Genomic DNA, 14,376 nt, shown 5'->3' on the forward strand with positions numbered 1-14,376 from the left:
ATTTTCTTTTGGTTTCTATAGATTTTTTTAATCATGTTGAAATATATATAACGTAAAATTTGCTATTTTAGAAATTGAGTATACAATTCGGTGGCATAATTGCATTCATGGTGTTATATAACCATTACCAACATTTCCATAATTTGCCTATTTATATTTCATATAAATGGAATCATATACCATGTGGTATTTTGTGGCTGGCTTCTTTCACTTAGCATCATGTTTTCAAGGTTCATGCACCTTGTTGCATGTGTTAGTACTTCATTCCTTTTTGGGGATGAATGATATTCGTTGCATGTATATACCACATATTGTTTGTGCATTCATCCATTGATGGACACTTGGGTTGCTTTCACCTTTTGGCTATTATGAATAATCTACTATAAACATTGGTGTAAAAGTATCTAAGTGTCTAGTACAAGTTGTTTATGCATCAAAGGTAAGAAATAGCATTTCCAAAGTCCATCTTAGGTTGGAACTCTGGAGGCACCTTCTAGCAAAGTTTAGTTGTACAGACTAGTTAGGTGTTGCGACACTGGTAGCAATGCCACAATACTTCAGGCACAGTCAGGGTGACAGTGCTTCATTTCACTCACTCTCAAACTACTCCAAAGACTAATCAGTATTCAGTGAATCCACATTAGCTCCCTCCTGTCTCTCCTCAAATCAGTACTATCTGGTTTTGATCCAAACACCCTCCTGAAACTTCTCACAAAAGGCTCCCATAACCTTCTTATTGACATTTTCAGTAGCTTCTTCTCAGTCCTTCCTTTTTGTGACATTTCTAGCATTTGACCATGCTAACCCTCCCCTATATAAAATGTTCTCTTCCTTTGCCTTCTCTAAGTCTGTTCTCTTCATCTTCTTCCCTGACCCTAGCTGAACAGTGTGTCTGTCACCAGTTACTCCTATTCCACCGACTCTCAAGCCCATTGCTTCCCATGAGAATGAGTGGGAAGTAAAGGCTTTGATGAGCTGTGATTCCTGTGGAGCTGTTAGGCATCTTCATGTGAGAAGGATCTGTAGACATGAGAGTAATAGTTACGGCACTCCTGTGGAAGGTGGTATTAATCCTGGGGCTGAAGGAGGACGACCAGCACCTACACCACCACTCATTACTGTCAGGGTTTCCAGGATGGAGTTATTCTGTTTCTAGGAATATGACTTTACTCGTGATGTACCTAAGTAAGTATAATAGTGGTCCATATTCTAACATGATTCTACAGTAAACTGATTTATTTTTCAAAGGGATTCAGTGATATTTTTGTTTGTTCCTTTCTTAATGGCTGAATGCAATAGTGAAGCATAGTTAGTGGTTGAACCCCTGGAAATAATTTTGTATTAGAAAACTTAGCAGTCTGAGCCCCAGTTAAGGGAATTTACTGTGGGGTTCCCTTCTAGGCAAGGAAGGTGTGATAGAAAAAGCTACCTTAAGTCATTAATAAGGAATTTGTGAGAGCATCCAGTGTGGTAGTTTACAAAGCCCAAGTGACCCACGTTGCTTAACAGTGCTTTTAAGACCTTTCCACCTCCTAAGTACCCCATACATCAGTAAAGAGTAAGAGTGAACACATGCTCCTAAGGATCTAGGATATAACCTGAAGGTCCTAGTAAACGTGAAATATTTTATGAAGTCTTAAATGAGTTTGCAAATAGTACATTTCTCCTCCATCATACGGCTTTGCACGTTTTTCTATAAATTAGTGTGCTTCCCCCGCCCCAAAATCCCTAGGAAGAAGCATGCTATAGCTTTGTGTACCCACAGTCCATTGCAGTGTAACCTGAAGATACATATAGCCCAGACTGAGAAGCAGAGGCCTATAATAAGAGAGGTAATGCCTATAGTATAGTATAGTAATGGCAAAATCCATTGTATTCTTTCAACATTCCATAGCTGGAACTGAAGGATGTTTGCAGACTGGAATTAGCTGTAAGCAATGAACTGGACATCTCACTGCCCCAGCTCTCTTCCAGGAGAGGCCATTGAATTATTTCCAGGATTTACATCATTTAGTAGGCAAAATTGGCAGCTCACTTGTTTGTCAAGAAGGCGCATTGTAGAATGAGCCCATTCTAAAAGGAGTCCCATTAGACCAATTAAAATCCAGATACTTCAAGTGTGCCAGGTCCCCCTGTCTGATCTATGAAGAAGAAAATCTAAACTCCCAGAGACCCAAGGTTCATTAGTAAAGTCACTTTCGTCTTCTTTCAAGTCCAAGTAGTCATTTCACACCTGAAAGTTCACAAAGGCGGGGGTGAGGGAGCCGATGTGGCAGGAGAGGGGATTGTGTTAAGGGGAGGGCAAGGAAACCAAGATCTGTTTGTGATTCAGAAGTGAAAGGCAGAGCCCAAGGGCTTCTGTGGGACTGGGCAGCAGAGTGAGCAGCAGTGCAATGAACATGATCTCTCCAGAGATTTCCCCAGTTTCAGCCTCTGGGGTCTGCCAAGCAGTGTACTGAAGGTTTCGCATATTCATGTCTTGGGGGCCAACTGTACACAGCAAATGCAAAACACAGGAATAGTGGTATTGCTCTGTTGCTATATTAGGGCCAGATTGAAGCCATCTGCTGGTGCAAGCTTGGCAAGGAAGAAACCCTATGTTTGGCTCAACAGCAGCATTCTCTCCCCTGGTATTTTGATAGCAGCTCTTCTTTCAGGCTGCCCTGTGAAGTCTGCCTGCTGGTGAGGGTGAGGCCCCTAGAGCAATGCGTTGCCCTCCTTGATGCCATCAGAGAGCACAAGCATTTGCTTCCTATTATATGCTCAAGACCCCAGTGGCTTTGTAAGGGCCCAAAGGCTTGTCTTACTGGCTGACAGATCTTCCTTGGCTCCCTGTGCATGCCTGCTTGATATACCCCAGGTCCAGCCACATCTCCCCCAAAGCTTTGTGTGTACTGGCTTTAGTGGAAGTTATTAGGCCACGTTTTAAAGAAAACAAAAACAGTCCAACGTGGATTTATTTATTGCCAGGGCCTCTTATCCAAAATTAGAACAGCTGAAGAAGAAGGGATTCAGAGTTTGGTAACTGATGAAGATCACCAGAAAAACTCACATCCCAAGAGAAACAACTGATTGAACTTACTTGTTGATGGAAGCTCTGCTGGGGGCAGCCACCTTGGGCAGAGAAATGATCAGCCTGCAGCAAACTGTGTCCCTCACCAGACCCCAAGAGCCTTAAAATCAGAGATAAATAAAACTAGAAGGAAATTTAGAGTCCATGCAGTCCAACATCCTGATTTAGCAGATGGGGTGACAGAGGCCCAGAGGAGAGGGAAATGACTTGTCAGAGGTGACATAGTAAGTCAGGGGCTGAGCCAGGCCTGTCACCCAGAGCTCCAGCCTTGCAGGATGGTACAGCCACTTTAGGAACTGCACCAGAAGACTGAATAAGGATGGAGGGCTCCCCACTGAGTGCCTTGCCCAACGGAAAAAGCAGAAAAATGTTCACAACTTGCAGACCTTAATGACTGATGATTATTTTAAAAGGTTTATCTAATCTGCAACACAGAGGACATGAGGACAAAATGAGAGTCAGGGCTGGCTGAGTGTGTAATTAGTACACATTCTTGGGTCTACCCTCTGGGTGTAGTTAAACTGATTACAAATAGAAACAGATTTTTGGATTTAGCATGAAAATCTCCTTGCTGGCCCAAAAGGTTCTCACTGACAATCAATTGCAAGATAGAAACAATTTACGTGCATTTTACAATATGTACCTAATACAACAAAGATATGTTCTGGAAAATCACTGATAAACATTAAGTATGAATGATTTAAAAGAAAATGGTTTGTGGTGGTTCCCATGGTACATCTGGTTTGTAGCAAACTGAGAAAGGTTTGGTTTGATATAGATTTAGCTTCTTTGTAGGTTTTTAAAATTTTTTATATTTGCTACTAGCTGAACCCCAGATACTGTTCCCATAGGCTTCTTTTTTCCAAGACAAGATGTCTGACAAGTCTCTCCCACTTAGGGCTGTCTTCCAAACTGTTAACAATGATCTCTCTAAACGACACAAATCAGATTATGTGGTTTCCTTACTTAAAAACCTTCAATGGCTCCTTATTGCCCACAATAAAGTCTTAGCATTCCTAATCTGCCATGATATGGCTGATGCACGCAATACACACACACACACACCCCTACCTCACAGCGATGTACACTCTATGCTCCCTCCTACCATAGAAGCTACTTGTTCCCACTGAGTGTACCCTACCTACAATTCCTGATATTGGTGATTTTGCTCAAGCTGAACCCTCTGCCTAATATGAATAACCATTTCATCAGCCCTTCTGTAGTTCCACCCATCCTTCACGGTGTAGATTATAGCCCGATTGTTGCAAAAAGTCTTCCCAGATCCTTCTATTTGGAATTTTTATGTCTCCCTTCTATACCCATGGTGTTTTGCTTGTGCCTTTATCTGAGCCCTTTCTACTTTCTGCCAAGTATCTAGTTGGTTTTCTGTTGGTCTGTTTCCCTTGCTAGAGTGCTAGCGTGTGGGATTCCTGAAGGCAAACACTAAGTCTTTCTCCAACCTTCTAGCTTAATGCTTGGGACATAGTAGGCTACCATTAAGTTTGTTGAATTAAATTAGATTAGATTTCCCCTGTTCAGGAGTGTCCATATTTATCTTTGACCAAAACCGTATTTCCTCTATATCCCATAATGCTCCCTTGTCCTGCGAAACTGTCCCCTCCATCTCTAATTTCCATGATGGTGGCCCAGCCCCAGACTGTGTTTTTGCTGGATTCTCGTCAATATAAGCCCCAGGGGCCTGGCTATGGGGTTGGGTGAAAACGTTTGCTGCTGCTGAATGGGGAACCTCAGGAAACCTCTAGCCACAGCTTGGGAAGCACAGGAAGGTATTATTCTGAACATTCCTGGGGGCCCTTTGGAGGTAAAAGACTTTGTGCCTGGAGTGTCTAATGGCCCTGGCCATCATTACTGATTTCTTCAGGGAAATGGAACTAATGTAATACCCATTCTGAGTCCCCAAACCCAGTGCTCTTTTCAGTATTTCACTAACCTTAATAAGGCTACTTAATCAAGTATGTGATTAGTTTTATGTAGAAACACTGATTTTTCTCATGCTTTTTTAGATGTTCTCTTTGGTAGTATGTATTTCACTAATCGAATTTTGTGTTTTGCTTTTTGTTTTTGTTTGTTTTTTGGTGTTTTTTTTTATTTTTTGGTGTTTTTTTGTGGGGTTTTTTTGTGTCTTTTTTTTTTTTTGATCCATTACTACTTAATCACTGTGGTCTATTTGTTCTACAGAATTTTTCATGAGCTGGTATAGCTTCATAGGAGGTTCAGAATCCAGCCTGCATTCAAGTAGCACCTCTGTGACTTACCCGCTATATCAGCTTGAGCTCCCTCATCTGTAAAATGGGAATTATAATACGTACCTCATAACATTGTTGAGAAGGTTAAATTAAATGAAATAACATAAATAGCTTAGCAGAGTGCCTGGCTCACAATGAAGACTCAATAATTGGTAGCTATTTTCATCATTTCAAAATACAGGGTCCAAGAGATAAAAATAACAAAAGGGGTCTTTGGTGGCAAAAAAAGGATTGGAAACTACTGGATTTAACATAACTTCTGAGTTTACCATAACTGCTGTAGTACACAAAACTGTTTAGTGTTTGCAGATTATTTGAAGAGCAAGATAAATAGTGTAGGTACTGAGTGGTAACATTAATAGATGTTGTTTCATCTTGATGTTGGGCAAGGGGAATATCCAGAAAAGGAATCTGAAAGCGATGCTGAGTGCACTCATTCAGGTCAATCCTAAAAATATGCCTCTTCATTTAAGTTCAGAAGTTGCTGTGAGACTCAAGGCTGGGCTTTCAACAGATACAGCCATATGTGTTCTCAACTTTGGTGAAATTCGATCGTGACCTAAGCCTGTGTTATCCTTGCCGACTGACAGCTGACCTCGGCCTTCTCTGTGCGCTCTGCATAGTTCACCTTTCAGAGAAAGAGGTCTGATTTCCAAGCAGAACATTGCTCTTTGTTCTTTTTCTCTTTTTATTTTCTTTGTATGTATTTATTTTGGTGGGAGAGAGAATCTAGATTACAGTCTGCTGAGTCGCTTTGCCCTGGGTAAGAGGGTTCCCTGGAAATTTTCATTTGAATGCTTATTGGCACTCAAGAAGAAAAAATTTCTCAGCTTTAGAAAAGCAAAATGTAGTCAGATTCATATATATTAAAAGTTATGACCTAATTTCTTTATACAGCAATGAAAAATAACTATAATTAATAACACAATTGAAAATATTTATATTGAATAAGCTAGGTAGGCAAAGGATTCAATAAAACATATATGTTCAAATTAACATGAAAAATATCAATACCCATTTGATAGAAAAGCAAAGAATATGAACTGTTACGCATTGAGAAATACAATTAGTAAACTAAAACAGAAAATGTTGATCTGTACTAGTAATCAAATACATGCAAATTAAAGAAACGTTAAGATATGGTACACTGAATACAATGCCGTTTTTCAATTGAGGCTCAGTAAATTTGGCTCCCTCATCATTGCTGGTGGTATCATAAACTGCAGTAGCCCTTTTGGAAAATAGTATTGCAGCCTGTGTAATCAGACCCCCTAGCTTTGATCACCTTGACCTTGCTCCCTGCTCTAACCAATGCCAGCCTTAGAGCAGCCCTGGTCCTGGGCCCTGCTCTGTATGCATTCTGGACCAGCTGAGTCCTCACACTTTCTTCTTGTGACTTACTCAATGTTCCATCCCCTGTAAGAGGAGCCCTTCCTTCCTCTGCCTTCTTTGGCTCTGTAGAATCCCAGTCATTTCCTCTGTGCCTGTTGCTATGCATCTCAGTGTCCCTAAGGGATCTTTCTGGCTCCACAGGACAGTTGGCTGGTGAGGTCGTTCACATCACATCACCTTCACAAGCTATTGAAATAGAAACATTGGTGACTGAGTCTAGAAAAGTCAAGGGAGTAGATTTGAGCTCTAAATCTGGAAACACAAATCTGAAAGAAATTGAGCCCTGGGCCAGGGCCAACCATCTCGAATTTCCTAACAAACCACTATCTACTTAGATTTGCCTTCTGAGAGACTTTCTCATTAGGCCAACCCCAACATTCCAATTTCTTTTCAGAATCATGAACAGATCATAAACTGTAGGCAGTCAAAGAAAGAAGACCCTTATCCATTAGCCTCTCCTTAGTCCTAATTCGTTTGGTAGCAGTTTAAATCCGATGCATTAAATCAGTTTTACTTTTGTGCATTTTTTAAAAGAGGGGATGAAAGAGGGGATAAAATAAGAAATATTGGGGAAAAATAAAACACCTTTCAATGGCAAACTACCCTGTCTTCCACTCTGAAGCAAGGTTCCCAGGAGAAGAGCTATATGGGGTGAAGGGCCCAGGAAAGGTGCTCTGGGAGTACACAACATCCCCTCCCCCATCAACACACACATGCGCACACACACACACAAGCAGACACGTGGAGTCACCCACACTGCACGTTACATTTTGATACCAGTGAGATCTGGGGAAAATGACCTTCAAGCAGAGCTTTTCCATGGAGGAGATAGTGCAAAGGGCCAATGTGCACCCTGAGGTGTGGGTAGAACCACAGTGGAGAGGAAAGCAGCCAGCTTACTCCCCATTGGTATGATCTCTGGAAGGAGCACCTCTAGCCATCTCCTGGCAGCTTTCCTTTCCACAAGAGGAAGAAATAAAAGCTCGGCCATCCCAGCAGTCCGGACAAGTGCTTGAGCCATGAATAATGTCCACCTGATGCTGTTGGTAATCCTGTATTTAAAATTCTTCTTTGCTTTTGGCAGAACTGGCTTATGATCTGGATGTGGATGACGCTCCTGGAAGCAAGCAACATGTGAATCAGAAGGACAATGAGATAGCTGCCTCTCACAACCTCGGGAATGGCCATTCCCCCCTGAAGGTTCTGACCAGTTTGGCCATCTACGTGGTGTGCTTTTTCTTCCTGGTGCACTGACTTCCTAGTGCACAGCACCTGTGCTGTCCTCCAGCACCCTGTGGTCTTCCTCCATAAAGGGAACCACCTTCTTATTTTTTCTATTTTTTTATCTTATATGCCTCCTCCAGCCATTAAGTAGAAGACTAACCATGTGTTATGTTTTCGAAATCAAGTGGTATCTTTAGGAGGAAGGTAAATTTTAGTGGTAGTATAGATTGTCCTTTTGCAAAGAAAAAAAAAATCAAGTCATGCCAAATTATTTTCCTAGGTTTGGCTGCTAGAACATGGTTACCATCTCTCTCTCTCTCTCTTTCTCTCTCTCTCTCTCTCTCCCCCCCCTTCTCTCTCTTTTTCGCTCTCTCTCGCTCTCTCTCTTTCTCTCTCTTTGCATGGATTTCTTTGGAAAAAAAAATAAATGCTCAAATAAAAATGCATTGGGTCTTTTTTGTAAGCCCTCGTATATGGTGAACATGCAATGCTTTTCCTCCTTCTCACCTGGTTAGTATATTCAGTATAAGGAAATCCCTCCAGTTGCCAACCGGGGCCTTGAAACCTACCTCCCAGCCCACCTTTTGGGTGGATCTCAATCCTGGCCCCAAACCCCAGTCAAAACCACTCCATTCCAACACACAGCCAATCCATCATCTCGATTCAGAAACTTTGGGTTAGAGTGCCTTGCCTATGAAATTAAAGGTACCTCAGAAAGTTCCACTGTCTCTCTTTACAAATTTCTCTTTGCTGAAAATGCTTTGCCCAAATAGAAATCTTTTATGTGGGTCATGCACAGTTGCATGTCGCGTCCAGCACGACAAGAGTTGTGGGTAACGAGGAGGGTGGCACAAGGTTAAGAAAGGCAGTAGAGGAGAGTACAGTGCAAGTGGAGTCAAGGGACTGCAGCTTCAAGGACGGAGCTCTGAATCGGGCCAATGCATGGCTTTTATTAGTTAGGTGTGGAAGTAAAAGAGGTAAAGCTTGTCAATCTCAAGATCTGTGAATCCCATACATTACAATAGGAAACTGATTCAAGCCAATCACCCTTGCCTGCAGGCAGCTGAACCGTAAGTCCCAGGATGTATGTACTGCCCCCAAGGGATAAAACCTTTATGCATATGAATAGATGGAGAGCACATCATTGAATCACTTCCCTTGCAGGTTGTGGGAAAGAATGCAGCCACAGAGGCAGAGGCTCTTCTTAGTCGGGGGAAGGAGGGGGGGCTGTGCCCACCTCTATCAACCTCCCGAGTTCCCCAGATGGTCCCCACATGGCTGTGTCTGGCTTGGGTTGCCCCCCTCCATGGGGAGTCGTACCTGTCTTTGACTAGCTAACCATCTTTCTGGGGCCAAACAGGGAGACATAAGGTATAAGCACAAAGATGAAGCAAAGTCCCTGAAAGGATCCGTCTCACAGACTCTCCTTTCTTTAGGGGCAGGTACGATGAGACAGACGGGTAGGCTGCTGCGTGGCAACAGTTGCACAAATTATATTGTTTCCAAACCCAGAGAGGTAGAACCAAACAGTGCGACGAAATCAATCCCCAAGCTTCTTTGCTGTTGTATCAGGCTTGTTCTGTCACCCTTCTCCAGGGGCTGCCACATGAAAAGGCCAACAGTTGCCCTGGGTCAGGTTGCAAATGTTATCATCAGGAAACCCATGATTTATAGGAAATGATGCTTACTCTAGGCCTCAGGTGGGCTTCTTCAACATTTGTTTATTCAACAACTAGGCTTTCATACCTATTGGGTGTCAGGTGCTGTATCAGATGCTGGAGACAATGGAAAACAAAACAGATGTGATCCCTGCTCTCACAGAGCTGAAGGTCTGGCACCGGTAGCAATTCCAACACCAGATTTTTGTCAGTTATAGACCAGTATTATTACTTAGATCTTCTTTTTACACATACAGCATCACAAACAATAATTGTTTTATGCTGATATTTGAGCATTCTTCTGACAAAGAATGAACTTGGAATAACCAACTTGCCATTGTTTATAATGCCTGGCATATTGTGCATTTGCCAGGTCAGATCAACAGAAACACTGTTGCATCTTTCTAATGAGTGGGAGCTCAACTCCCACCTGAGGGATAGGAGAAGCTGAATACCTATGAGGAAGAGAGGGTGAGACACAGGGAAGGAGTATAAGCAAAGGTCAAGGACAGGACTGAGAAGTCCCCTTTGATTCTAGGAGTTGGTCCCAGCCAGGATCTCTGATTTCTGTGCGCTGGCAGGAGGTCACCATGGGGGAAGCAGGAGGTGTAATATCCCACAACTTATCGTTCTCCGCTCCTGCTGTCACCAACACATTTCTGTTGGGGTCTCCTGAGGAGCACAAGTTTCCAATATCCAGTTTTATCCTTTGCAGAAAGCTTTGCCAACACAAAATGGAAATATTTGGTTTAATGTTTCCTTCAGTTGGTTTTGTTGAAGTCAGGACTACAATCAGTTGTTAATATGGTTTTAATGATCTGTAGCAGTAGGTAAGACCTGAAAGGGAATTATCTTGATTTTTTAAACCATCATCATTTCTGTATTTGAATGAGATTTGTAAGAATCTTTGTTCTTTGATTCATGAAACCTCGATACCGTGTTTCCCTGAAAATAAGACCGTGCCGGACAATCAGCTCTAATGCGTCTTTTGGAGCGAAAATTAATATAAGACCCAGTATTATATTATATTTATTATATTATATTAATCAAAGACCTGGTCTTATGTTATAGTAAAATAAGACTGGGTCTTATATTAATTTTTGCTCCAAAAGACGCATTAGAGCTGATTGTCCGGCACGGTCTTATTTTCGGGGAAACTGGGGACTAGAAAACTTCGCTCCTTGGACTTGGGGAGATATGATAACAATAGCAGAGCAGAAGAAAGATCTAAAGCCCGGTTATCATCTAATAACTGTCCCTGTCATTCTACAAGAAGGTTTTTATTTAATTTAGCAAAAATAATTTGTGGCTCTGAGACCAGGTTTCATGCCTGCAAGCAGAAGAGGACGGTTTCAAAGTCCATTTGTCCTCTCTGGGAGCAAAGGAGATTACCACTTTTTACACACCCTTCTCATTCACTTCCCCTTTCCAGACCTCAGTTTCCCTCTTCTAAAATGCAGAATCAGGACAAAATGTCTAACCTCTTTGTTGCTTTGATTTTGTGGCACCATTGGTCCTGAAAGGAAGGAAGTGCTGGTCCCTCTGCCCAGCGCTGGTGTCATAAACGTGCTGTTCCCATGTGCCTCTTAGACCTTTTCCAGCCTAAGGTCATAGTTGACATACTTCAGTTCCCAGGACATGAAACAAGCCAGCCAGTGTTTCTGCTGTCTTGGTACACTGTCTGCCAGCTATGATCTATCCAGGCTGAGTGATAAGGGGCAGAAGACAACTCTTCTGTAATATCCATGGCCTGCTGGCTTCAGCTAAATGGTTGGGATTAAAATGGGTAACCACACACATTTACAAAACATGGAAAACCCACTATCTCCTATTGACATTTACTTCTACTCAATAGCCTGCATCTTTTAGCTTTTTACCCATGTCTTTTCCTATCTATATTTTTTTATTCCTCTAGTTCAGAATCCAATTTTGCTGCTAGTTGGTTGCTTTTCATCTTTGAAGTGTTTATTTTGCCCTGTGATTTAAACTTCCTACACATAAATATGTTAAGATGACTATTTTGTCGTTAGAATAAGCCTAGCAGCTAGGAAGTTGCCTCATCTTGTTGCAAGTTTCCAGGCCTCTTTCTCATAGGATGCACGTGTGAACTTCGAACTGCTCAACTCTGGTACTTGAACAAGGTTAAATCACAGAATGACATACCAAATCCCTAGGCTGCAAAGGACCTGCTAGTTCATCCTACAATCTTTGTTTTATCACCACTGGAGGCGGAGCTCTCAGTAGGTCACAAAGCAGCCTATTTGGTTGCTGGACACCTTCAATTTTGTATCAAATTTATGTTTTCCAAAGGAAATATATACAGGCAATACAAATTCTAACAGTACGTCGTTATAAAATTTTTTAAATGTTATTTACCCAATAATTCCATACCCCATATTTACTATTGAAATTTTGATTAACATTCTTCCAATCTTTTCTTCTCTCTGTATATGTATATTCCCACATATGAGATTATACTGAACGTACAATTATGTAATATGTGTCAATCTTTATTAGGTTGAGCCTAAATCTGCCTTCCTATAATTTCCACCCATTGATCCTGGCTTTTCCATAAAGACCAGCGTGAGATAGAGATGATACCACTTTTTACATCAGTGTCCTTAAACAATTTTCAATCACTGACTCTTCCTTTTTCTGTTTTTTTTTTTTTTTTCTTTCCTAAACAGCTCCTTCAGCCCTTTCAGCCCCACTCCATGCTCCAGTGGGTCATTTGTCCTCTTATGCTGTCATGCCCATAGCTGAGCTCATGGCGCAGCTGGAACCCAAGCAAAATGGAGCATGGGTCTTTATGTTCCCACAGAGGCCCAAGACCTCCAAAAGAGCAGTCCTACAATGCAGATATTTGCTTAGAATCCACATTACTCTCTTCATGAATGATGAGCTTGTGGCCAACTGAAACCCCCCATTGGTTTTTCAAGAATGATTGCCAAGCCAGATCTCTTCTATCCCATACTCGTGTGATTGATTTTTCAAAACTAAATTCCAAGGGCTTTTGATTTTACTTGTCTGTATTTTGAGCCAGACACTATATACCATGGAGGGGGGAAGAGAGTGAGGGAGAGAGAGAGAATGTACTGGGGTGGAAATTTTTTTTTTTCTTGCCAAGGCCACAACATTTTTGAAAGTCCCCTTTTGGAATGGTTGAGCCAGTTTGTGTACCATACAAGAAAATCAGCCTCATTTCTTTATAGTCACACCTTGTTTGGAACCAAAAATCATGTTCTTCAGCTTGATCACCCACCTCATTCACTAGATTTGCTGCCAAGTAGCTTGTAGCTGCTTCCAAAAATCAAATATGCCTTCAAGAAACAAAGGCCTCCCTGAGAAAATTCCAAAGAATGTGCTATTGCCTATGGAGGATTCTTTTCTCAAAGAAATATTCTAGAAAATGCGAGGACACTATACCTCTTGGAAAGACATAGCATTAGTTTAGATATAGAAGGTCTGCTAGGTTTGCCAAGGAACCAACAAATAATCTCATTGCTTTTTATTTACTTTTATATATTTAGAAATAAATATATTGACTTTGAAAGACATTAAAAATTGAGTACAGGGCTGGCCTGCAGTCGGTGCTTCATAAGTTTTTGATGAATCCAATATTCATTATACAAGTATTTGAGCAATGCTTTGTGCCAGACCCTGTGTCGCATACGAGAGGTACAGTATATGAGATGACACATTCCCTGCCCTCATGGGGTTTCCATATCTATTGAGAGAGACAGATAAGAAATTACATAAACACTATACAGCATAAACACTATAAAAGGAGTGTGCATATGAATAAAACTTCGCTTATGAGGTGGAAAGTTCACAAACTTAATTGTCCGACCTTCATATTATGGTCAATGGCTCAGGGACATAACCCTTGAAGAAAATGTAGACAAGGGGGTAGCCGGTTAGCTCAGTTGGTTAGAGCATGGTGCTGGTAGCACCAAGGTTGCCGGTTCGATCCCCACATGAGCCACTGTGAGCTGCACCCTCCTTAAAAAAAAAAAACGAAAGAAAAGAAAATGTAGACGAAAGGATAGAAATTGTCCAATTTTCGAAGAAAACATAGAAATTATCCAGGTTACAAAGGAGGAAAACTGTCTTAGGCAGAACAGTATGACACAGGTCTATAGTGTGGACCATGCACAAGGCATGATTTGCCATCATGGGCATTGCAGGACATCAGGGTATGTGTCGCAAGAGAAGAGAGGTACAATATGGAGGTGCACAGAAAATTACATATGTATACCCAGTGAAGTGATGAACCATATATATACCCAGTACTATAGCTACATCTTAAAATCATAGTTTGGGTAAAAGAGGCAAGAAACCAGAAGGGCTATATAGCATCTCACCATTGAAGGAAATTAATATATATTCACAGAAGACTTTACCCATTTTACAAAAAGTACACGCACACTAAAAGATAGACACGGACCGCATGAGAATGGTTGCCTTTACATGGAGGGGAATGGGAGTTGGCTTTGGGAATAAAAAGGAATAAACGAATGAGTCAAAGCAAGAGAGGGACCTTGTCTGGACCAATTCTGATGATATACCGTGAGCTGAGCAGTAGCTTGAAGTTAACCCTATGCACCTGAGGTCACAAACAAACCCAAGCTCAAAGAAGGAAGGGAGGAAAGAGGAAGGCATAGGATTTCAGGAGAAGCATCTAATCTCCAGGGCTTGACATACAGTAGATGGTCAATAAATATATGTTGAGACAATGAACAAATGAGCAGTCAAAGTGTTG

At 41.6% G+C, this 14,376-nt stretch overlaps 1 protein-coding gene across 1 annotated transcript in view; it reads left to right on the forward strand.

The window, feature by feature from the left end:
* The window catches only part of GPC3 (glypican 3), a 441,123-nt gene extending 432,774 nt beyond the window's left edge, over window positions 1-8,349 (forward strand). The window contains exon 8 of the mRNA XM_033119596.1: window positions 7,817-8,349. Coding sequence (XP_032975487.1) covers window positions 7,817-7,986 — 170 coding nt within the window. The 3' untranslated portion in view covers window positions 7,987-8,349. The remainder of the gene's footprint in view (window positions 1-7,816) is intronic.
* Window positions 8,350-14,376: the final 6,027 nt, after the last annotated feature.

This window comes from Rhinolophus ferrumequinum, chromosome X, assembly GCF_004115265.2.
Source record: "Rhinolophus ferrumequinum isolate MPI-CBG mRhiFer1 chromosome X, mRhiFer1_v1.p, whole genome shotgun sequence".
NCBI lineage: Eukaryota > Metazoa > Chordata > Mammalia > Chiroptera > Rhinolophidae > Rhinolophus > Rhinolophus ferrumequinum.